Genomic DNA, 26,615 nt, shown 5'->3' with positions numbered 1-26,615 from the left:
CAAGGGCGTAGCTTCAATCCAGATCTGCCTTCACCTCCTTTGACTTTTTTGACTGCTTGCCAAGGGGTTGGGGATGCTCCTCTCAAAGTCTGCCATTTTGGGAGAACTTTGGATGCCACTGAGTATTGCTAACCCAGAATACATGATGTAGTCTTTGAGCCGTATTTCAAGGAGGTACAGACTGGGCCTGCTCTTGAATAATCTTGTCCATTATCCAGGTAAAGAGGTCAGAACTTCTTTGAAAGGTGGTATATGGAAAGAGTTTTGGATTAGATTTGGAGTAAGGGCTTGGATTCCAATCCTACCATGGGTAGGTCCCCTTTCTTTTTCTGTAAATGAAGAAGTCCTTTTTGATTTAAGATCCCATATTAGGAATATCAAAAGCAACTAAGGCCAAGTAGAGTTTGACATCACTGTAGGACTGAGAGTCATTTTTAAAAAACATATTTTATTAGTGTGCTCTTTTTATTTTTTAAAATAGTATTTTTTTTTCTCAATTACATGTCAAGGCAATTTTTAGCATTTATTTTTATAAGATTTTGAGTTCCAAATTTTTCTTCTCTTTCCCTCTCCTTTCCTCTTTCTAAAATGGTAGGCAATTTGATATAGGTTATGCATGTGCTATCTTGTAAAACATTTTCATATTGGTCAAAAGGGAAAAAAACCCCACAAAAAAGCTTATTTTGATATTCAGAGTCTGTCAGTACTTTATTTGATTATAAATAGCATTTTCTTTTGTGACTCTTTTGTACTTGTCTTAGGTCATTGTATTGCCGAGAAGAACTAAGTCTCTCATAGTTGATCATCATACAATGTTGCTGTTACTGTGTGCAATGTTTTTCTGGTGCTGCTTATTTTACTTTGCCTCAGTATACAAATCGTTCTAAGTTTTTCTGAAATCTGTCTGTTCAATTGATGCTCTTAATTAAAGCATCACACTTACTTCCCAGTCAATGACTCTTCTCTCCCTCCTCTTCTGTCCTTATAACAAAAGAAACATGGATAAGCTAAATAAGCACATTGCCTCTTCTAAGTCAATTTTTATTTCTACTTTTTGCTTTTACATCATCTATACTTTCCCAATTTATTCTTTATTCTTCCCTCCGTCTCCTCAGAGCATCATCCCTAAAAAACAGAGAATAATAAAAAGGGGGGAGGGGTAAATAACAATTCAGCAAAACTACACAAGACTGGAAAAGGCCATTATAAGCAGTATTCCATACCTAGTGTTCCCTACCACTACAAAGTGAGAAAAAAGATGCCTTTGTATATGAATTCTTTGGAGCTAAGCTAGTCATTATCTTTTTCACGTATTTGGTTTCATTTTGTTAGTTCTTTTCATTTACATTGTTAAAGTTATTATGTACATTGTTTTCCTGGCTCTACATCCTTTTTTCTGCATCAGTTCATAAAAGTCTTCCCATGTTTCTCTGTATCCATCATGTTGATCATTTCTAACCGCACAATAAGATTCTGTTTTATTCATGTACAAATATGGTTAGTTATTCCCCAGTCGATGGGCATTGAGGTTGTTTTCAGTTTGCTATCACATAAAAATGTAGCTAATAATATCTTTTTATATCCATATACCGTGATTTGTTCTGCCATTCTCCAGGTAGTGGGTACCCAGTTTGTTTTTGATCCTTTGCTACTGCAGTAAGAGCTGTTGTAAATATTTGAGAATTGATGGGACCGCTATTCTTTCCTGCCCATCTTCTATTCTGCTTCATTCCCAGCTCCCCACCAAGCCCCTGATAAAATAAATCATGGAAGGAGCATCAACATTTGCTTGTGGAAAAGAGCAAAGTATGTTCATTGAAGAGTTTACTTTATAGATAGTATTATTGCTGGCGGCTGCTGGGGTTAGAAAAAACTTTCTTGGCCTACAAGGTTCAAGTACCTCCTACCGACCCCTCTGAATGTCCTTTTGATCACATCTAGAAAATAAGCAAATGCAGTTTTAAAATAAACCTTGTACACCACATGAGCTTTAGTATGGAATGGCCTTAGGTCTCCAGGCACTGTCGGGGCTTCCCAATTGGCCATCCATGACGTCAGAGGCATGTCAATGATCCCTAGACAAAGCATGGGAAGGGTCCTTCTCTGCTGCCTTTGTTGTTGTTTCTATCCAGGGAACCAAGAGGCATGGGGAGAAGATTTCCTTTACTCAGATGGAGTTGCTTTGGCCTTCCGGGTTTCTGTTTATGTACCATGATTCCCAGCTCCCATGGTTCGGTTACCTTTTTCACCCTCAATGAATGAGTGCTCATCCTGGCTCAGACTTCTCTTCCCCAGTCTAATGGGCAAGCCATGGGGGGAAAAAAAGAAATGTTGGTTAAGGACAGCAGAGAGGGGCAGTATGGGAAATTGCAAAGAATACTGAATTGGGAATCAGAGAACCTAAGTTCAAATCCCAGCTTTGACACTACCTCTATAACCTTGGACAGATTGCTTTTCTGTATAATAAGTTTATACTTGATGACTAAGGTCCTTTCCAACTTTAAATGTATAATCCAACAATTGTTTAAAAAAAAAAAAAAAAAAAAGCAAAAACACTCAAATTGAAGTCAAAGCCACTACTTCTTACCTAGTTGAGTGACCTTGGGCATACCATAATATCTAAGCTTTCATTTCCCAACCTGTAATGATGATGACGAAATCCACACTCTCTACTTCATGGGATTGTTGTGAGGATCAGATGAGATAATAAGTCGAGGATTATTGGAAAGGAAATTATTTTGAGAATGGGGACATGGGTTTGTACCCCAGCTTTCCCACTTATTGTGTGAACTTAGGCAATCACATTATTCTGCCCCAGACTTATCTCCTCTCTTAACATAAAAGAGTTAGACTAGATGCCTCTGAGGTTTCTTTCAGCTTTCCTGTCAGTTGATAATCATATATAACTGAACCCCAAAAGCTAATGCTCAGCTATTAACCATACCCATGGACTCTTAGATTCTGTGCAAAGTACAAGATACTGACTGGGTGTACCTTAATTGGTTTGAACTGTTAATATAAGTGGGATTGGCCTATATAGTAGTGACTACTATAGTGTCTAGATAATAGTAAGTAGTCTCAATACTGCCTACTTTGGGAGGAGCGGGTTCAGTGTTGGGGAGCATGTTTTAGAAGGGTCATTGACACATAAGAGCTGATTAGGTACCTGAAAACCATGTTACATTGGGCTGATAGCACAGAGTGCTTTCCAGAGTTGAGTTTGGAAAAGAGAAGACTTAGCAGGTGAACATCATGGCTGTCTTTACATACTCAAAAGGCTGTTAGAGAAAAAGCTTAGATATATGCTGTTTTGCCCCCAAAGGAAGAACTAAAAAAGAATTAAAAGGAAGGAATTTTCTAGTCATGGATACTTTATGAGGCACTGAGCTTGGGATACTTTATGTGTCTAAAGAGAGGCTAGAACTTTATGCCTCCAATATATGGTACTATATGTGTCCAAGCTGTATGGCTCTGGTACTATATATGTCTAAACATCTGTCAGGGAAGGATCCAGATGGCTCTGGAGGAGAAAGTAAGACAGGTCATCTACAGCCTTCCCTCTAAGTCCAATGTCATAGCATCACATCCCTGATGTCATGGTCCTCTTCGAGAACAAAGGAAAACAAACAACAACAGGGATGACTTAGTAAGGTTTTTTTTTTTGATGGGAGTAGAAATGTGATCTTAGACAACCTCTGAGACTCTTTCCAACTCTAAGGGTCTATAATTTTTATTATATGAGGTAAAACTATAGGAATGTACTTTGAATAAGCCATGATTTGAAACAATGTAAAGAAAATTTCCAAACTGTATCTAATAAAAGGGTATACATTTTACAATAAATGCCTCTACTGCTAAAGAATAATGATGGCTTCTTTTAAAAAAAAGATTATCTCATTTTCCTATTTCATTTACATTGCAATCCTTTCCATTTTCCTCTTTCCCCCCAACCTTTTCTTGAAACAAAATAAAAAAATCAGGTAAAACCACTTGATGTATCTGTTAGCATATAATAACATACTATCCCTACAGTCCTTTGCTTTTCAGTGAAAGGAGAGAAGTGCATTGTTTCATCTCTTCATGGCTAAGATGGATCATTATAATTACACAAAATTCAGTTTCATTCTATCGTTCTTTTTGTTTACATTTCTGTGATTGCTTTGTATATTTTTGTCCTGATTTTGCTTACCTTGCTCTGCATCAGTTCAGAGAAAAATTTCCCAGGTTGCTCAGAATTTATCCTTTTTTATGTCATATCCCTTTAATTCATAAATCTTTGTTCAATCGTTCCCCAACTTATAGGCACCCGCTTATTTTCATTTCTTTATTGCCACCCAAAGTGCGATTATGAATATTTTCTTGTATAATAATAAGCCTTTCCTTTCTGTGGATGCCTTCCTATCTTTTCAATAGGAGGGAGGCAGTTAGGAACATTGCTTCCCTCCTCCAAAGCTTTCCAAACAAAACGAGCCTTTTTCAAGGCAGTGAATGAACTGGGATTGGGTTTTCCATCGAGGCATGACCTTTTGGTCTGCATGATGTAGGCCCAGTAGAGGTAAGCCAAATAGCTTTCTAGCTACTCATAAAATTCCTCAGTGGGAAAAGAAGAATGGTTAGAATTCTACTCAGTGATTGTACAGGGACAATGAGCTGGAATCCTAGTAGAATGGATGATTTGCATAAGCTAGAAAGAAAACTATGTTGGGTCAGACAGTTCAGTGGGAGCTGAGCCCATTGAGCCTGAGACTATTGTGCCTGGGGTAGCGTTTTTTAAAATGAAAATTCTGATGAGCCCAGGCTCTGGGTTTGTATTTAGAAAATTATGACTCTTTTTTGGCATTTTCCAAATTAAAATGAAAAAAAAAAAAAAAAAAAAAAACAGAAAATGTGTTCTTAAGAGCCACTATCTTCTTCCTTCCATTTGTATAAGGGATAACATGAGCATTGTTGAAATATATTATTTTTTAAAAAATAAATTTTATTGATGATTTTTTAAAAAATCATGGTCATTTTCATATATCTTCTTCCCCTTGGTAACAAAAGAAAAACAAATTTGTCAATGAATCGACAAATATTTAAGTTCTCAGGCACCATAAGGCACAGAAAGCTTACTTCTGTCTTACATTCTAATGGGGAATGCTGTGACAGAATATGACAACGTATACAACATTCTGCCTAAGCAGTCCCCCATCTCAATGCTGAGAGGAGAGCATTATTCATTCTAAGGGACCATCATTGATTTTTCAATTATTCAATTTGGCTTTTAAAGTTTTCATTTAGTCATTTAATATTATATCATTATTGCATATTTTCTTCAAGTTCTATTTATTTCACTCTTTATCAGTTCCTAGAAGTCATCTTAAGTTTTTCCAAATCCCTCATCTTTGCCAGTTCTTATTGCACAATAATTGTCCATTCTGCTCATGGTTTTGAGGTAGCATGAAAACACTGCTGTGGGGGCAGCTAGGTGGCACAGTGAATAGAGCACCAGCTCTGAAGTCAGGAGGATCTGAATTCAAATCCGGCCTCAGACACTTAATACTTCCTAGCTGTGTGACCCTGGGCAAGTCACTTAGCCCCAGTTGCCTCAGCAAAAAAAGAAAACACTACTGGCTCTGGAGTCACAAGGCCTATATTCAAAGCCTCTCATTACTACCTACTTAATGAAAGCAAGGTCAAGTGCTGTTTTCTTATCTGTTGAATGAAGAAGTTGGATTAAACCATTTCTGAGGTTTCTACTAATTAACTCTAGAGATAAGATCTTCTGTTTGTTCCCTGGACTCACCATCCACAAGTGGAATGATAGAATTCAAACCTCAGCTCTGGTTCTAGAATTCAAACCCCAGCTCTGGTTCTTGATGCCTTTGTGATTTTGGAGGACTTTTTTGTCCCTCACTCTCTTTAACTATAACATGAAGGGACTGGATTTGGTGACTTCTGAGATCTCTTCCGGGTTATATTTATAGTTCTATGACCTGGAAGATCAGAAGGAACCTTGAGATTCACTTGTACAATCCCCATATTTTATGGGAGAAAACTGCATGTCTCTGATCCCCCACTGCTTTACCTGGGTCTTGCCTTAGCACTCCCTATCCATTTTAGCTTCTCGCTTCCTGAGTTTCGTTGCTTTCCTCCAGGCTTTGATTGTGCGATCGCCCTATATTCTCAGCTCCTCCTGACTCAGCCTTTTTACAGGAAACATTTATAAAAAGCATTTGCACCCAAAGCTGAACACATGGCCACAAGCTGGCCTGCAGGCCCATGATGTGCAAGTTGGCTTTGCCTTCAGATAGTCGGCAGCCTAAAGTAGTTTAGAGGAGCCTAACAGATGGCCTCTTAGGCAATCAGTGGGATAACAGCAAACAGTTTCTAATCTGAAGCCCACTTCCAATAATACTTTTTAGATCTCGTTTCCCCCTTTCAAGGTCATGGGGGCTTTGTAACTTGAAAGCCTGCTCACATCCTGTGGATGCCCATTATGTCCTGTTTCTCTATAGTCTCAATATTCACAGCACAGCTTATCCTCCTTCCCTCTGCAGTCAGAACTGTAGTCCTGTGCACCCAACACATCTGGAACTGGGAATGAGCTCTCTGGCAGTTGCAAGGGGTGTAGATTCTAAAAATATTCACTCCCGTCAGTCGACCAAATAAAAAAAAAAAAAGAGAGAGAGAGAGAGAGAGAAGGAGAGAAAAATGCACTTCTTCCTTTGGCTGTGTTCCATGCTCTGTGGAAGCCTGTCTCTAAAATAAGAACCCGGCGTGGTCATTAGCTCGCAATTAATAGTGATGGGAGAATGGAATGCCGACAATTCTCATAGCATTTTCCTGCAAAGTGACTTGTAATGAGAGCACAGTCCCAGTGGCCCCAGACTAGGGACTTTCCTCAAGGAGGGCTGGGAAGCTTTCCTACTTCCAGGTCATCACATCCAGAGGTGATAAGGATAGACCCCTGTTGCCCTTTGCCACAATTTAAATGCTATTCTTCTATATTAGAAAGGTGGACTGAAGGGTTTGGTTCTAGAAATGAAATGGAAACCTGAAGGGACTTAAAACAGGCATCCTTGACTTAACAGAGTTTAATAAGAAGGATCATAGATTTCAAGTAAGAAGTGACCTCAGAGGTCACCACCTCATTTCATAGATGAAGATATTTGGGGACAGTTAAGGAGCACCTACAGATGTATCCAGGGTCACACAGATAGGAAGCTCCAGAGATGGGATTTTTACTTAAGACTTGACCTCCTAGTGACTGTTCTTTCCACTGGATTTCAAGATCATGGGATCATAGAGCTCAATTTAGAGCCAACTTTATACATAAAAAAATGGGGCTAGAGAAATGGAAGGCATTAGCAAATAGCTAATCATCTGCAGCAGGATTTGAATCCAGGTCTTTTGATCCTGTATGCCCAAGCCCCAGTTTTCATCTACCTCAGGATTTGGCCCTGAGCGAAGTCTCATGGGAGTTCTTGGCAGTTCCCTTCCAGTGATGCTCACCATCTTTGATATGTAGCACCAGGCTAGGCCCCAGGTTTGTTGATTATGGTGTATCTATTACTCCCTTTCCTCTACCTCATTTGTTTTGTCCAATTGGATTACTCTTCCTACTTCTCTTCCCCTTGCAAACTTCAAGTTTAACCTCAAAGTCCACATCCACATCAGTCGAGAAGAGAGTCCTGAAGCAGTCCATTCTACAATGGGAAAGCACTCATAATTGCTTTTCTCCCCTTTATCTTAAGAAAAATAAATCTTACTTTTATTGTTCCCTTCTGTTTAAAATTTCCTTTATTTCTGAATATTTCCTTCTCTCTTTCCCTTACCCAGCGAGCTATACTTACAACAAAGAGTATAAAATAAAGGGAGGGATGATGGAAAGCATTTCATCAAAATCACCCAATAAACACATCTCACTGTGTCTGACAGCATACGCAGTATTCCACATTCATAAACCCCCTAACTTTTCAAAGACAGGGGAGGTATATTTTCTTGACAATTTTTTTAATGTTAAACATGATAAATATATATGTAAATCCAATATAGGCATATATATTTATGCAATTATTTTACTGCACAAGAAAAATCAGATCAAAAAGGAAAAAAATGAGAAAAAATAAAATTCAACCACATAACAAAAGAAGTAAAAAGTCTATGTTGTGATCCACAATCTTTTTCCCTCTTACCTTTTGAACCATGCTAGCTATCCCTTCCACACAAGTTTCAGCCCATCAGCTCTGACTTACTTGCTGTCCCTTACCCTCATCACACGTCTCCCATCTCTGCAGCTTTGTATTGGCTGTGCCCCAGTTCTAACCAATACTTCTCACCTCTGCCTCTTAAGAGTTCCTGGTTTCCTTCAGCTCAAATCCCACCTTCTTCAGAAGGTCTTAATTGGTCCCCAGCTGCCTTATTGGCTAAATTTCTATGTATGTCTTTGATGTTTAATCATTTCAGTCTTGTTCAACCAGTTTTAACTGGTCCCCAGCTGCCTTATTGGCTAAGTTCCTGTATGTATCTTGTATGTTAATCATTTCAGTCATGTCCAGCTCTTTGTGATCTCATCTAGGCTCAGAGTCGCATAGCTAGTGCATTTCTGAGGTTGAACTCAGGTCTTCCCGTTAAAAGATCAAGTACAGTCTATTCACTGTACCACAGAGCTGCCCACTTATCTACTATATATTTAATTATTTCACCTGTTGCCTCTCTCATTTGAATGCAAACATTTGTTTTGCTTGGACATGCATATCTGATCTGAGGCTTTTAGTTTTCTTGCTTTCCCCAGGGGAAGTTACCAAAATGGGGAGAGAGGAAAGAAAAAAAGGTCATTGAAGTATTTTAAAAAATAAGAAGCTCTGTAGCAGACAAGACAGCTTTGGCCAGATCAGGCCAAATGGGCCATATGCTAAAAAACAAAAATACTATTCGTTTGCAGCTTCATATGGAAATGCTCATGTTATTGGTTAAAGTCAGAATGAAACTGGAGGGGGCCAAGGTGGAATGGGGAAGCATGCAAATCCCTTAAAGGCTAGGACTCATTTTGCTTTTTTTCTTTGTGACCTCAGCACTCAGCGCTGTTCCTGGCACATAGTAAAGTCTTAATGAATGATTGTTGATGGATTGCTTGCAGATAAAGGAAGTTAATTCCATTCCAAGAATTGTTAGATTAAGTTAAGAGTTTGGAACAATGATTTTGTTTTGTTTTGATTTGGTGCTTTTCAACTGGCTTACGTTAACAACCTATCTAACTTGGTATTAAAGATAGATACAATGATATTGATCCTATTTTAAAGATGGGGGAAATGTGCATCAGAACTGCATTAGTAGAGGAAGCTTTCTACACTGATGAAATCACAAATGGCCTTTAAAGGCCACTTATTTGGGGGCAGCTAGATGGCACAGTAGAGTCAGGAGGACCTGAGTTCAAATCAAAATTGGGCAAGTCACTAAAATAAATAAAATTAAAATCATATATTTCTAGGGATGGGGGTGGAAGGGGGATAAGACTTCATCCCTGTCCTCGAAGAGTATATGGTTTAGTTGGGATGGTAAGATGATTATAATACAATTAGTTCAGGATCAAGGTATACAAAGAACACAGAGGTTTTATTTCCTATTAGGAAAGAGAAGGCTTCATGAAGAAAATGGATTGTGACCTAAGATGATGTTCAGTCTTTCAATCATGTGTGACTCTTTATGGTTTCATTTGGGATTTTCATGGCAGAGAGACTGGAGTGATTGGCCATATTCTTCTCCAGCTCATTTTACAGATGGGGAAACTGAGGCAAATAGTTAAGTGTCTTATCCAAGGTGACGATGGATGAGTCTTCCTGATTCCAAGCCTAGAGTTTTATGCACTTTGATGCCATTTAACTGTCCTGGATTGTAAACTAGGGTTTGATGGGTGGATGGGATAAAAGGAGATGGGCTCTAGCCATTTGGCCATGTGGAAGTAAAGGCCTAGAAGTGAGAAGGTTAAGTTCAATGGGTTCTGGGGATGCCAAATTTGGGCTAGAGCTAGCTTGAGATGAATAATGGAAACAAAGTCTGGAAAGTGTGTTGGAGTCACTTAGAAGAAACTGAACTCATACTTTTTAACCATTTGAGTTATTCTTGGAAAATTGCTTAGGTAGTTAGGATTTCATTTACAGCAACTCTCCAAGAATAACTCAAATTATCAATACCCTCCCACTTTCATGTTAAAATCCAGCCTTAGATACTTACTGTGTGATCCTGGGGAAGCTATTTAACCCTATTTGCCTCAGTTTCCTCATCTGAAAAATAAGCTAACAATGATTTTGTTAGGTGTGCCCATTATACAAATGAGAAAACCATAGCTCAGAGAAGTCATGGGAACAGATTTAGAACTAGAAGCTGTTGAGCCCAATCTTCTCAGATGAGGAAAGTGAAATTACCCTTGGTGAAGCAAATTGTCCCTAGTGAGTCAGGATGAGTATTCGGATCTAGGTTTTCCTATGTCCTAATCTAGCTTTCTACCCAGCATTCACCACTGTGTCTTTGCATCCTTATGGTGTGGTTGTCACTTGGTAGATCAAAGACTCGCAAATGAGTCTCTGTTGTCTAGCAACTTGGGGGAAGGGAGATGGTTTTATGCTATGACATCAGTGGGAACCAGAGAATATATACATTCTTTTAGAGATTCCAGCTGGGTCAATGAAATGTCTTCTTCCAGAGCAGAGCCCTGTTGTCCTCCCAAAAAGTCTTCTTGAGCAAATAACTGATGATCTGTATCTTGGATGGCCCTCGACACTCTGGTAGTTCTCATGGCTCCGTGACCTTGGGCTGGGCCCATCTGAGAAAAGAAGGGCTGGACACATTGATAGTCTTTTCAGTGCTACAGAACTTTCTAGGATTTGAGGGAATAAGTCTCCGTGCAGAATATTAGCACTGGGTTTGAAATCTTGTTGTGTCTGCCAGTAACTAGCTTTGGGACATTGACCCCCTTCTGAAGGCATTGTTCTCTCATTCACAAAATCAGATTGTAGACTGAGAATTGGAAGGTCTGAGGCCCTTTTGCTTTACTGACATGGAAACATGAAATTGCCCCAGGTTACAAAATAGCCAAAGAAGAATTTGCACCCAGATTTTCTGGCTCCCAATCCAGTGCTTTTTGTATCTCTATCAAATCCCAGTGGGAAAATGAGCCATTGTATCTACTTCAAGTTATTGCATCATAGCTATTTTGTATCTGCAATTGTACCTCATTACATATTTAAATGCTGTCTCCCTCCATAGAATGTAAGCCCGGATTTCCTATCTCTCTAATTCTTAGTCCATTTGAAATTACTTTGTGTTTTGACTTATGCATTAAAGTCCTAGGAGAATATAAGCTCCCTGAGGGAAGGGTTGTTTCATTTTTGCCATTTTTTGTTCTCAAGTGGTTTCATTTGTGCCTGATTCTTTGTGATCCCATTTGGTGTTTTCTTGGCAAGGATATTGGAGTGGTTTGCCATTTTTTTCTCAGCTTATTTTCCAGATGAGGAAACTCAGGCAAGCAGGATAAAATGACTTGCTCAGGGTCATATAGCGTCTGAGGCTGGGTTTGAGCTCAGGTCTTTCTGACTCAGTCCTAGTGCTCTATGCTCTATCCCGACCTAGTTCATATTAGGTACTTAATAACGCTTGTTAATTAATTGTTTGAAAGTAGATCTATAATAAATGTTTGACTGAATGAATAGCTTGCATGTCATCAGTCATAAATATGAATAATTCTTCCTATTATGTTGCTGCTTGGAGTTAACATCCAAGCTTTTCAACTCCTCAGATGAGGGAAGTTTTATTTTTTTCTTGTTTTGTTTCTTTCTTTTTCTTTTTTTTTGAAATTCATACATTTCCACGGAAGTGCCCAGAACATGAAGTCATCTTGATTTCTATTAATCTTGTGTTAGGGGCTCTGACAGCTTTAATGAGGGAAGTGGATAAACATCAGTCTGTTAGGATGGGAGTTGGCCCTAATGTAAATATTCTCAGCCTAAGCGGTGAAAACAAGACTGGCCCAGGCTTGGAGGATCTTAGTGTGAAGGCTGCTGGCTAGGTGTAAGTGTGTGTGTGTGTCAGAGTACCTGTGTGTGTGTGAGACACACACACATACACACACACACACAGAACGAGATAGACATTGTGTGAGATAGATAGTCAGACAGACACAACACAGAGAATGAGACAGACAGGTACAGTCAGACAGACATTGTGTGAGACAGAGAGAGACAGACAGGACATACACCCACACACACAGATAAAGTCAGACAGACATACACAGAAACAGAGAGACATTGTGTGAGACAGAGAAAGATAGTCACACACACACACACACACACAACAAGACAGACAGATACAGTCAGACATACACAGAAGCAGAAAGGCAGACATTGTATGAGACAAAAAGAGAGACAGACAGACAGATGGACAGACAGAGATGGAGACTGAGAGAGAGAGAGAGAGAGAGAGAGAGAGAGAGAGAGAGAGAGAGAGAGAGAGAGAGAGAGAGAGAGAGATATCCAAAGCCGTTACCCACAGGTATCAGAGAAACAATGTGTTGCCTCAGCCCTGGCTTAGCATCATCTTAGAGACAATGATGCTTGAGAATGGCCCAGGAGAGTTGTACCCTGATCTAGCTCCCTTTGCCCTCTGATTGATGGGGCACACTTCATGGGCCTTTGGACCAGCTTTCTGCCAGCTCCTCAGGGGGGCTCGATAAGAAAGTGGAATCTCCATAATTAAGTGCAATTTGAGCTCAGTGAATGGCGTTCTTGGGCAGCCAGCGTGCCCCAGCTGCTTTCAATGACATTCCATTCATTCAATTGAAATTTCTTTTTCTTCTTTTCTTTAGAAAAAAAAAAAAAGAAAGAAACCAAAATAGGCTCTCTCTAGTGTTTGCCTTTGCAACCAACCATCTGTGGCGTTCCAACTGGGCTCTGAATTAGAGAAATAGAGATTTCTCAGGCAAAACTTTTTAGCAGAATATAGAAAGGGAATTACATTGGGAGGGAGGGGGAGGAGGGGACGGAAGCAGAGAACAAGAATTTATTAAGCATTTACAATGTACCAGACAGGAGGCTACTGGGTGATGAAGTGAATGGAATATTGGGCCTGCAGCCAGGAAGACTCTTCTTCATAAGTTCAAATATAGCCTCAGATACTTCCTAGCTGTGTGACCCTTAACCTAGTTGCCTCAGTTTCCTCATCTGTAAAATGAACTGGAGAAGAAATGGCAAGCCACTATGGTGTAATTGCCCAGAAAACCCCAAATGGAGTCACTAAAAGTTGAACATGACTAAACAACAAACCTATGAATAAGAAGCCTATGTCCTCATTCTTAGAACATTATTTTTTAAGGGTATAAAACAGAATATACAAGGTTATAAAGGAAGGTAATTTTGTGAAATTACATACAACAACAACAAAAAAAATTCACAGACCCCAGGTTAAGAACCTCTGTTCTAAATTTTGCCCAGTTATCAATAATGGGAATTGATATTTATCAACAATATTTAATGTAAACAATATTAAAAGTAAATTAAAAGCTATGCTAACAATGTAAAGGGGTATCTATTATTTTATATTCCATTAAGTGATTAACACTTTCCATGATTATTTTTAGGCAGGTAAGAAATCAATTTTTTGGATCATGGGATTTTTAAAAGTTAATTTCCAGTGAATGAATCCATCTAAGCTACACACAGGACAATAAACATATCTGTTGTATATGTGTGTGTGTGTGTGTGTGTCTATCTCCTGTTGTAACTTTCTTTTTTCCTAAGTCAAATGGATCTTCTCCCGGAGAAAGAATACTGGAAATACAGCCCTGTGGTCTAATGGAAGAATGCTCCTGTGGGAAATGATAGTGTTTGATGGAACAAGTGTAGATGTCAGAAATGTTGGCCAGAATTCCAGTGAACTAGGCAGTTGGCACTGCGGGTCTTAATGAATGCTCAGTGAACTGAGTTGATCTGAATTGAATTAATGAGCACAATGGTGTCTTGGTTTTCTTTGTAGATTGCTGACTTTGGTCTTTCCAACCTCTATCAAAAGGATAAATTTTTGCAGACTTTTTGTGGGAGCCCACTTTACGCATCCCCAGAAATTGTCAATGGAAGACCTTATCGAGGGCCTGAGGTAAGCGATGTGGCTGGTGTGATGAGTAGAATTAAAATGCAAAAATAGATTTCAGTGGATTCTTCCTGTGGGTGAAAAACACACACACACACAAACATTTTTCTTGATGTTCTTCTTTCCCCTAATCAAGGCTTCTTTAAACAGAATGTTGTGAGACCCACATCATGTGATTTATATTTTCAGGTGACATAAAACTTGAGCGATATTAAGATGATTTTCTCTAAAATCTTACCTAAATTTGCCTCTAACTCCCGCCCATAAGTCCCAGTTCTACCATCTGGGACCACACAAAAAAATCAAATCCCTCATTTATGAAGATAGCTAGCATGTTCCCTTCTCTGCCTCATGGTTCTTGGGTTTCCATTGAGGCTCTCAAGCCCTAACTTTGTGGGCTGCCATTTTCCACACAGATTAAAAATAGAAATTGGGTAAAAACTGGAAGGTTTTTAGAGGTCAGAATTTTTAACGTAAGTCAATGGATAGATTTCAAGGGATCTGTGAACTTGAGTGGGGATACATTTATATCTTCATTCTTGCCGATCTCTATCTGAAATTGAACATTTCTTCATTTACGAGTATAGGTAATAAGCATGATTTTAAGAATCTAGGGGAAGAATAGGATAGGTATTCATCTGTATGCCCAGAGAAAGGTCTATAATACAAAAAACAATGATTCCCCTGATCTAGTCCAATCCTTCTGTTTTACAGTTGAGGAAAGTGAGGCACAGGGAGGTGGAATTACTTGTTCAAAATCATTCAGGGAGTAAAAAGCAGAGCTGCTCTAACTCCAAAGCCAGTTATGTTTTTACTGTTTGTCCACTTAGTGAGTTCCTTCACCATCTTGGATGCATCTAAACACACTCCCCAGTTTATCAATGTCATTTCTAACAAGGGAACCTAATAGCTCCTAACAGTACTCAATGTGCTATTACTAGGACAGTAGCCTTATCTCTGCCTTAAACCTGGCTCCTAAGTCTTAACTTTTTGGGCTGCCATATTCCCCAAAGAGAGGTCACTTAGGGGTTATACAGACATGGATTCAAGACCTGCCTCATGTTGGTCCTGTAACTCTAGGAAAGCTATTTGTCAAACCAGAAGCATATGTGTGCAGACGAAGAAGAAGAAGAAGAAGAAGAAGAAGAAGAAGAAGAAGAAGAAGAAGAAGAAGAAGAAGAAGAAGAAGAAGAAGAAGAAGAAGAAGAAGAAGAAGAAGCAGCTAGCATTTACAAATGGCCTTATGGACTGCAAAATACTTTATATATCTTATCTCATTTGAGTCTCACAACAACCCTCTTTTTATAGATGGGGAAACTAATAATATAATACTATAATACTATAATAATATAATACTATGCAAAATTATACATATAATTTGCAGATGAAGATGAAGGAATACAGAGGTCATATAGTTAGGAATGGTCTGAATCTGGATTTGGATTCAGGTCTTCCTGACTCAAAGCTGAACATACTTTCTGTTGCCCCATCTGGCTGCCCAATTTTTGGTCACCTACCATTATTCTTCTATAGTCACTGTAGGAATGACTCAGGCCTCCCTTCTGGAAACGCCTGTGACATTCAGCTGTAATGCTTTGGAGATCATCTGTCAATCATAGACAGTTACCACATACCAGTTGCTAAATGCAGCCTGGGAGACTAAAGGAGGAATAGGGTTGAAGCCATCTGCTTGCTTGGCTCTGCTTATGGTCTAGGTTAGAGGTTCTTAACCTGGACTCTATGAACTTGTTTTTTAAAAGAAAATTGGATAACTATACATGGTGTTTCAAAAATCTTGGACTTTGAGCTATTAAAACTTATTTTTTCCAAAAAAAGAAAAAAATCCTCTCTATTTTAAAACATTCTGAGGTGGAGTCCATGGGCTTCACCAGATTGCCAAAGGGGGCTGTAGTAGAAAAAGATCCCATGGAAGTGACCTTTATTTCTCTTCTGCTTCTTATCTTTCTGCTCCAGGTGGACAGCTGGGCCCTGGGAGTATTGCTTTACACTCTGGTTTATGGGACAATGCCTTTTGATGGTTTCGATCACAAGAATCTCATCCGCCAGATCAGCAGTGGGGAATACCGGGAGCCCACACAACCTTCAGGTGCGTAGCAGAGCTGGGAATCGCCGCTGAGAGCTGATGCGGAGGCTAATGATGCTGCCTTCTCAAGCCCAGCTAATACTTTGAGCATCAATTTATTACAGCGAGTATACCAGAGGGTCCCTGATTGTCTCCCCTTCCAAATCCCTGATTGAGCTATACCCAACAGAGAAAGATGGGTGATTTAGCTCCTGAAGAAGAACCCTAAAAATTCCTTGGAAAATTGTTCAACATCATATCCTGCTTCAGAGCTTCCTAGACCCTCATTCTGCTCCGGGTCTCATTGAAAGAGCCACAGAATTAGGGGCTGGGTCAAGGTTAAAAGTTCTGTTCACACCTGTGAGGACCTTCTCTATGCTGGTGACACTGTATTAAACCTTACCACATCTGCATTCCCCTCTCTTGCTATTCTAACCAATCATATCTCCCCTTTCCTTCTCTTCCTCTTTTGAAATAACTTTTGGTTGGTTGGGGCTATCATATATCACAGTCTTAATTCACCTGACGTATATAATCTAACCTGAATTTTTTGGGATCAAAATTCTGGTCAGAGAAACCTCTTTCCTTTATCCAACTGTGGCTAATATAGGCCCAACTGTGGCCAAAATAGCCCCTGGAGCAACTAGCCTGGGAGCAACTTTGTAGGCCTGAGGCCACTGGAAGGGGGTCAGGCAGGGACTTAGCTTCTGAAATATTTGGCCTATAAACTGACCCCAATTTGGGAACTTCTACCCCCCCTCCCCAACTTCAAAAGGTCAACCTCATAAACCAAGATATATGGTAGGTTTGTCTGGCCTCCAGGAAGTTCCAATAAGGTCTTTTTAGCTAGGTCTGGGAGAGGAGAAGTTTCCCAGCGGTTAGAGCAGACAGGCTGTAATTTGAGAGCAAGACCTGATACAGATCAGTTCTCTTGCCTGACCCTGAGGTAGGAAGTGGATTATGTGAAAAACAGAGCATGGCACTGAGAGCAGGCCTTGGCATCAAACCTGGGTTTAAGTGTCCTTCCCAGACATGTCTTTAAAACAAAAGATTTTTTAAAGTTTATTTTTAACACATATTATTTTATGAATTATATTGGAAGACACAAATCAGAACAAAAGGGAAAAGCCATAGAAGAAAGGAGGGGAAAAAGAAAGAAGTGAACATACATGTATTGATTTACATTCTCCTTAGTTCTTTTTCTGGATGCAGAGGGCATTTTCTGTCCAAAGTCTATTTGGATTTCTTTGGATTATGGAATCACTGAGAAGCACCAAGTCTTTCATACTTGATCACACACTCTTGCTGCTACTATGTACGATGTATTCCTGGTTCTCCTTGTTTCACTCAGCATCAGTTCATGTAAATCTGTCTAGGCCTTTCTAAAATCATCCTGGTCATCATTTTTTTATAGAACAATAATATTCCATTCCCTTCATGTGCCATAATTTATCCGGCCATTCTCCAATTAATGTCCATCCACTCATTTTCCAATTCTTTGTTACCACTAAAAGAGCTGCTACATTTTTGCACGTATGGGTCCTTTTGCCTCCTTTATGATCTCTTTAGGATACAGATCCAGTAATGGGACTGCTGGACAAAGGGTTTGATAGCCCTTTGGGCGTAGTTCCAGATTGTTCTCCAGAATGGTTGGATCAGATCACAACTCTACCAACAATGTATCAGTGTCCCAGTTTTCCCACATCCCCTCCAACATTTATCACTATCTTTTCCTGTCATCTTAGCCAATCTGAGAAGTGAAAACAAAAGATATTTAAAGATTAAAATCTGGAAGGAATCTCAGAGATCATTGATCCTGAGAGGTCAAACACTTGTAGCCCCTTGTGACCTGAACCAGATTAAAATATAATTGGGAAATATTTAACAAAATAACTAAAAATAAAGTGTGTGTGTGTGTGTGTGTGTGTGTGTGTGTGTGTGTGACTCGTTTTGGGGTTTTTTCTTGAGAAAGATACTGGAGTGGTTTGCCATTTCCTTCTCTAGCTCATTTTACAGATGAGGAAACTGAGGTAAACAGGGTTAAGTGACTTGTGCAGGGTTATATAGCTAAAAAGTGTCTGAGGCTGAATTTGAGTCCAGACCTGATGCTTTATCCACTGTGACACTTAGCTGCCCCTTCCTCCCAATAAAATAGAAGATAGATAATATTAAAATATAGTTTTCTAATCAATAAGTGGCTTCCCACTTCTACTTGAGTTGACATCACTGATCTGATCTAATCGTTTTATTTCACAGTTGAGGAAATTAAGGCCCACAGAGATTCCTAGAGATCCCTATGCATTCAACTCCCACTCCGTAAATAAACAAAACATGAAAAAGATGATCTGACTTTTAATAGAATAGAGAACCATTGACCCAATCCATCCAAATACTTTCTTTAGGTATCAACATGTCCCCAATTGGCAATATTGCCTTCATAGAGTAGACCAAAACCTCAGAGAAAGTCCTCACAGTTGTGTGGGTATCCACTGACCTCAGTTTCCCCTATCTGATGCATGATTCCCTACAGCCCCAGGTTCATTTCTCCAGGGAAGACTTTGCCTTTCATTTTCAAAGGATAGTGTATGATGTGGTATATATATGTATGTATGTACATATGTATAAAGTATATGTGTATACATGGGTCTTTTTTTCTCTTTTGCTGAGGCAATTGGGGTTAAGTGACTTGCCCAGGGTCACCCAGCTAGGAAGTGCTGAATGTCTGAGACCAGATTTGAACTCAGATCTTCCTGACTTTGGAGCTGCTGCTCTATCCACTGTACCACCTAGCCACCCCTACATGTGTCTTGTACCAGAGATATGTGTACACAGAGAGTCATATATACACATATGTATGCATATAAGTCCCTTCCAAGTGATAAAGGAATATTTAGTAATCTCTTTGTGTTTCCCCTTTTTTTGTAGAAATGGTACCCACTGGAGGTATCTGGTAGTCCTGTTCTAGGTCAAGAACTTTTTTCTCTTTTTGCCCATTTTTTCCCTTTACATAAAATAAAGTTACTTGATAACCCAATGTCACATTATCCTTTCAGAACAAATTCTGAAGCTGTTTAACCCAAGAGCCAGTAGTGTAGGTGCATCCAGAGCTCCTGTTAAGGTCTTCCTTTGTGGCGCCTCTTTAATCATCTACACATCCAGTTATCCTTCTTTATGATCAAGTTTTTCCCTTTTTTGTTAACGAAGACTTTTCTGTTCTTGATCTCAGATGCCCGGGGACTGATCAGGTGGATGCTGATGGTCAACCCCGAACGCCGGGCCACCATTGAGGACATTGCCAACCACTGGTGGGTCAACTGGGGCTACAAGAGTAGCGTTTGTGACTGTGATGCTCTGAGGGACTCGGAGTCCCCGCTGCTGGCCCGGATCATCGACTGGCACCATCGCTCGACGGGCCTGCAAGCAGAAGGGGAGACCAAAGTCAAATGCTTGGCCAAGCCCGGCACCTCAGAAGGAGCTTTGGAAAGACAGAGGTCACTGAAGAAGTCTAAAAAGGAGAATGATATTGCCCAATCTGGCCAGGATGGGCCCGGGGAAAGCCCATGCAAGTCCAGCTCCAAAAGGCCCAAGAGCATCTTGAAAAAACGGAGCAACAGTGAGCATCGGTCTCACAGCGCGGGTTTCATCGAAGGGGTGGTCAGCCCCACGTTGCCCTCGGGTTTTAAAATGGAGCAGGAGCTCTGTAGGACTGGGGCGCCCCTGAAAAGCCCCGTGGAGACTGAGGGAGCTGGCAAACTTGGACCCAAGCAGTCGGCCACGATGCCCAAAAAGGGCATCTTGAAGAAGACCCAGCAGAGAGAATCTGGTTACTACTCATCTCCAGAACGGAGCGAGTCCTCCGAATTGCTGGATAGCAATGATGCTCCAGGAGGCAGCAACCTCCCCTCTCCAGGCGTCCCTGACTCTGCCCGGGGGGGTCCCCACAACCTCTCTTACCGAAGGAAGGGGATCTTGAAACACAGTAGCAAGTACTCGGCCAGTAGCACGGACTCTACTCTCGTCAGCCCGGGGGCGCCCATGCTGGAATCCATGGAAGAAAGGGGCGGGCCGGGGGAAGGGCTCTCTCGGAGTTACAGTCGCCCCTCTAGCGTGATCAGTGACGACAGCATCCTTTCCAGTGACTCCTTTGACCTGCTCGACCTGCAGGAGAGCCGGCCTGCCCAGCAGCGGATCCGGAGCTGCGTCTCTGCCGAGAACTTCCTCCAGATCCAGGATTTTGAGGGCCTTCAGAACCGGCCACGGCCTCAGTACCTGAAACGGTATCGGAACCGGCTGGTAGACAACAGTTTCTCCCTGCTCACGGACATGGACGATGTGACTCAGGTGTATAAGAAAGCCCTGGAAATCTGTAACAAACTGAATTAGCGGCTGGATGGATGGGGAACATGGGGAGGGGAGGGCGGAGATGCGTGATGGCTCGCCTTTGGGCCGTGGCAACACCTGCTGGCTACTGCTTTACTGATGCACAGCAAGGAGCTAAAAACCTGTTGGAGGATCTTCCTTTGCCAAATCCCATGAGCGTGCCCTGCCACCCAGAGCCCATTGGGTCTAATGAGCATGTACTTGATGCCATCTGTTCAAAGGACACAGCAGCTGGCAGGAGTATAAGGGATATCTCTCTTTCAGAATCCCATCCAGACTGCTTCTGGCCAGGGCAGTGGAGGGAGTGGAGACTGACATTGGAAGAGTCAGTCCCAAATGAGGCTACTTTTTCTTCTCAGGAGTCTGTGGGACCAGCCATTGAGCTTCCCAAAGCACAGGTTGTGGCCAGCTCCTCCCCAAGCCCTCCACCATGAGCTTTCTTTAAGGGCAGGAGCATCCGTAACTTGAGCCACTAGGATACCATTGGCTGATAGTCACCCCAAATGGAAAGGTCACAAGAGTGTTGTGGATTCTGGAGCGCTTGGTTCCTGGCCCTCACCATCTCCCTCTTGCTGCCCACCATTTTGTTTTTTATCCATCTCACTTGCCCCATTCTTACAGCCGCCTGAAGGGGAGCAGGGGAAAAGAAGGGGTAAAGTTTTCTGGAGTGTATTATGTGTTCTTAGTTCTGAGAAGAGGCTCCCCGGGAGCTGGGTAGTAAAATTAGCAGCCGACACAAAGCTGGGGGAGCAGCCTCTTGGGTGTTAGCTTAGGCGACTCCCCTTCAGGAACAGACATTTTTATCAATCACTCTTTTCTAAGGTCACAGTATTAACTGGAATACTGCCTCTCAGGCTCCTGATGGATGGCGTCCTTTCGTGTCTGTAGTCTCCAAAGGGTTAACTGGTTCAACTCTTGCCCGATTTGCTGTCTGCAAGCAGTGCCCTCTTGCTAGAGGGGGTGTGCACAGGCTTGGGGAGCTTAGAGTAGGTTGCTTTTAGAATGTTAGCACATGGAAAGAGTGTAGTGATTGGTCAAGTAGTGGAAAGGCCGTCAGAATAGGCATCCCCCCCAAACAGAATTAACTCAGTAGATTGTAAGGGTTTGGAGGATGCATCAAAATTCTGGGCTTTTAAATGGAAATGGGGATCACAGGGTCATAGAAAGAATTTTTAGGCTACTGGGTCCAATCCCTTCATTTTATAGATGAGGAAATGAGACCCGAAATGTGAAACGATTTGCCCAGATTCATACAACGACTAGTTATCTGGGGCAAGGTTTGACTGGGCTTCCTGTAGCATCCAGAATGATTCTCCATCCTCCTGATGGGATGGACTAGTGTAGAATAAACCTTAGTTGGGAGGGTATTTACAGAGTCCCCAGGCCTGGCCAAATTGGAACCAATGGGTCGACTGCCAGGCTGTGGGAAGCAGAGAAATGTGGGAGGTCATAGCTGTTGGAGAAGGAGTAGGAAGATGAAAGAAATGCACCTTAGAGATTCTGGAGCATCGAGAATGCCATCTAGAACTCATCTGTCTCCTCACCAAGAAGGCACTGCTTTGCTCCCATCTTAACCAGTTAACCAATAAAACATTTATTAAGCACTTAATGCATACCAGACACTATGCTAAGCAATGGGAATACATAGAAAAAAGCAAAAAACAAAACAAAACAAAACAAAAAAAAAACAGCTCCTGCCCTCTTGGAGATTGTCCCCTGGATTTCTCAGGCCAGCTAAGGGAGCCAAAGGAAGGGCTCAGCCCTATGGGAAGGTTAGAACTAGAAAGCATGCTGGGGATCATACATATCAAAGAAATGAAGAGGCAAGAGATGAAGTGCCTTCCCCACAGAGAGGCAAGACTTGAACCCGGTTCTCAGGATTTCTAATCAATCTATGCTCTTTCCCCACTGCTTCCTAATGCAGTTGACTTAACCCCCCTTCCTCCCTGTACACTCCACAAGGAAAATGGATGTTTCCTAAAAATAAAGGGTGGGGCAGGGTAAAGGCTTTTGGGAATTCATCCCCTGTGCCATTTTGTACATCACAAACTCAACAAATGATAAAGCAAACCTTCTTTGCTGCCAGCTGTCTGAACCACAGCTGGCCTGGTCAGGAAGCTCCCTGCGTGATTCAGGTACAAAGGCTGCATATGTGCCCATTGCTTTCAGCACCCTCCTTTTTTCTTTGCCAAACAGCTGTTAATACTCTTAAGAACTTTGGTGCAGTGTATTTCCAAAGCCAGTGAAATATCGTTTTGCTCCAAGTATTCTTCCCCTCTTAGCTCCTCCACTCCTAGAGTACTCCTGTATTCCATTCTGTGAGCAAAGAAGGGACCTCAAAGGCCATTTAGACCAACCCCTCATTTTACAGGGGGGAAAACTGAGGTCTCGGAAGTTTCAAAAACTTGTTCAAAATCACACAATACATCAAATACATCATAGGATCATTGACTTAGAAGCTCCGTATTTCCAGGTGAATCAGTTGTGACTTTTCCAATGTCACAAAAGTAGTGATCAGAAGTGAGATTCTTAACATAAGATCTCTGATTCCAGAGTCGAAAAGTTCATGGATTCTTGGAAAGAGAAACTTGAAATAGCCGGGAGCACCTTCGGCCAACTTTTCTGCTGGATTCTAGCCTTCCCGTTAACCAGTCCTCGCAGGAGTGATGTTTAATTAATTTCCATGGAATTAATGATGCTGGAAAGGGAACCTGGTGTTCCAGGTATCCATCCCTCTTAGGCAAGACCCCTTGGTGTCTCCGTTTACACATCTGCCCAATGGGTATACCAATCCTTCCCTTCATGGGTGAGCTGCAAATCTTCCCTAATGTTTGGAAAGTGCCAGGTGGAAATCAAATTATGGTAACCTGGATTGGCCTCCATGTTTGAGAAGCCGGTTCAGATATCAGAAGCATTTTTTTCAGGTTGAAAATGGAGGGGAGGGAGGGTGTTGCCCAAGCCTGCTCTCTCAAGTACAAATGTGAATGAACGATCGATTGCTTATCGTCAGACTGGAAATGTTCTGTAGGGGTTTACTGGCATGTTATCATTCCTAGAAGATTAAAAGAGGAAGATACAGAGAGAAAGAAAGGAAAAACTTGACTGCACATAATTGTTTCACTCAGTGTTGTGATTTTTATTTAATTTCTATTTTTTTTTTTTTGTAATACAAAGTTGACTTTTTTATTTGAATTTGTCTTTTTTTTTTATTTATTGGTCTGAAAGCCATTTCAAAGGTATAATAATATATTTGGTGTAATTTAATTGGTGCAGTGCGTTTAAAGGCTCCAGCCAAAATTGATTTTCTCTCATTGGTTTGTTTGAGCTCAGTGGCACATGGGAAAAAGCTGGAGAACTCACCCAAAGTGGATTTTTCATTGGATACTGATTTTTTTTTTTTTTTTTAAGATTAAATAAAAAATGCAACAAGCTGAACTGAACCATTGTGATCTGGTATCTTTTCATCATATTTGGTCTGGTCTTTGTTCTCTTCTCTTTGCCCCTTCCTGTCCCATGGGCCATGATTTAGGAATAACTAGAATAAAATATGGGTGAGTTTTCTGATCACAGAATTGGAGGAACTTGAAATTGGTAGGATTCATCGATTACAATCCATAAATAGCATCCTAAGATTGTAGATCTAGTTCAATTTTTAGATTTGTAGATTTTAATTCAATTTAGTCCAATCCTCCATCATATAGATTAGGAAACTGAGGCCCAAGGAAGTAAGTGACCAAAGGAACAATGACTTTGGGGCTTATTTACAGCTATTATAATATTTGGGCAGCTGTTGGCACACTGAAAAATTGGTCTTGGAATCAGGAAGGACTCGAATTCATGAATTCAAATCTGACCTCAAGGTTTGAACCAGTGTTCTCTGACCCATTCTAAAGTCTAAAAACTTCACTATTGCTAATTTAGATCAATTTTTTTAAAGGGGAAACTTAGGGAGTTTTATATGAATATCTACAAGTCATAAAAGGATTGACTGGGCCAGAATAAACCATGGGAACTTGAGTTCTGCCATATTGGTACCAGAATAAAACAACTGGGTTTGATGCATTATGTAACTATTGAGTATGTACTATGTGCTTACTATTGTGGGGAAAAGAAATCTTTGATTGTCTTTCTTGCCTTCAAAGAGATTACACTCTGGGAAGAGAAGACACATCCAAGATAACTGATCACAATTCAGCTTGTGTTAGACACCAGCAGTGAATAAAATGCTTCCATTAAAAAATGTTGAGGAAGAAGGTAATCTAGTGACAAAAGTTCTGGTCATTTGGGAGTTAAGGGTATAATGCTTTAAAAGGCTGGGAAATGACCTGGGAAAGGTCAGTATGGATTGAATGCTTTGAGGTTAGCTCAGTGGAGAGATGATGAGGAGTAATGGAGAGAATGAGGGGCTCAAAGACAAAAGACCTGAGTTTACTTACTAGCTATGAGTTCATGGACTGACTGAATTTCTCAGTCTCACTTTTCCCCTCTCTAAAATGGGGATCATAATGTTGTTCAGTCACATCTTTTTGTGACCCCATTTGGGGTTTTCTTGGCAAAGATACTGGAGTGTTTTATTATTTCCTTCTCAAGATCATTTTATAAATGAGGAAACAAAAGCAAACACATGGCAAATAACTTGCTCAGTTAGCAAGAGTCTGAGGTCATTCTTGAACTCATGAAGGTTACTCTTCTTTGTTCCAGTTCTCCCTCCACTGAGCCATCTGGCTGCCCAAGTAGAACACCTGTAATTAATTCCCAAAGTGATTATATGCCTTGTAAACCTTGAAGCATCATAAAAAATGTATTTTTCCCCCCTTGGATTTTAAAAAATGGGTATAATTTAATAGAAAAGGAAGAATAATAACATCTATCTTCTATTTACATAGTTTTTCAAAGTTTAAAAAGTGCTTTACATATTTTTTTTTATTTGATCTTTCCAAAAACCCCGTGTGAGAGGCGCCATTATTATCCCTTTTCTGGATGAGAAAGCTGAGGCAGACAGAGGCAAGTTAAGTGACTTGCTTAGGATCACACATCTGCTATCTGATGTGAGATTCAAATTCAGGTCTTATGCTCCAACCATTGCACTCCTTCTCCAATCCAGAGAGAATATAGTAAAACTAAACTTGACTTATGGTAGTCCCTGGGGGTGGGAATGAAACTATTAGCTAGGATGGCAAATGAAAGCTGTTGGTTGCTTAGGTAAAGTGAGACCAAATGTTAGAATTTAAAATGAGAGGACAATATGGTGGTAGTGATGAGACTGAATGTAAGCACTAAATGATGGGGTCTGGCAGCAATTCACATGTAAAGAATTACTAAAATGTAGTACAATTTTTTAGGAGAAGAGTTTAAAGATGAAATGAAGAGCTAAAATAGGCACCTGGAGTGGTAAATAGATTTGGGAGAGCATTTAGTTAATGAGGAAAGAGGTTTTAACAATGGAAAAGACAAGTTCCCCAGTGGAACTCACAATTTTCCAGGAGAAAGGAAAATACCATTAGGTGGGTATAAAGGGCTAAAACTCATGAGTTGATGCACTGAGGTCAGATAACCAAGCAATTAAGGCTAATTACTGATTGGACAACACTATTAGCATATGTTTGGAAAATGGCCCTTCCCACTATTCTGTGCTGGCTGGACAATTGGTGTATACAGAAAATTGTTGGAGGGAGTAAGACTAGCCAGAGTCACTTCTGAGCGAGAGACAAAGAGGAGGGAGGTTGTGGAGAGCTTGTGTACATCCTCTTCACTTCTCCCCTAAATGGACCAAAAATAAAGACCAAGGATTTTTGCTTATCCTGACTCCGGCTGATTCTAAGGGATCCAGGGTGCTAATGTGGTCATCACATTTGGTGCCCAACGTGTGGACCAAGGACCCTAATTTCACTGAAGAAGTCTCCCCCATCCTCAGTCCCACCCCCACCCCTGCCCCAAGGGAGCACTATAGAAAGCATGCTTAAGATGATTAAAGCACAAGGCTTAATATAACTTGATTGCAGATCGCTAGACTCTTGGGTACATTAGAATG

General features: G+C 40.8%; 1 protein-coding gene across 1 annotated transcript in view; it reads left to right on the top strand.

Annotated features, from left to right (window-relative positions):
- NUAK1 (NUAK family kinase 1) overlaps nucleotides 1-24,024 on the top strand; it is a 79,886-nt gene extending 55,862 nt beyond the window's left edge. The window contains exons 5-7 of the mRNA XM_074271475.1: nucleotides 14,008-14,127; nucleotides 16,096-16,228; nucleotides 19,431-24,024. Of these exons, the coding sequence (XP_074127576.1) occupies nucleotides 14,008-14,127; nucleotides 16,096-16,228; nucleotides 19,431-20,587 (1,410 nt within the window). The 3' untranslated portion in view covers nucleotides 20,588-24,024. The remainder of the gene's footprint in view (nucleotides 1-14,007; nucleotides 14,128-16,095; nucleotides 16,229-19,430) is intronic.
- The last annotated feature ends 2,591 nt before the right edge of the window (nucleotides 24,025-26,615 follow it).

The sequence above is a fragment of the Sminthopsis crassicaudata genome, chromosome 5 (assembly GCF_048593235.1).
Source record: "Sminthopsis crassicaudata isolate SCR6 chromosome 5, ASM4859323v1, whole genome shotgun sequence".
Classification (NCBI taxonomy): Eukaryota; Metazoa; Chordata; class Mammalia; order Dasyuromorphia; family Dasyuridae; genus Sminthopsis; species Sminthopsis crassicaudata.
This window is presented reverse-complemented; position numbering and strand designations above follow the sequence as displayed.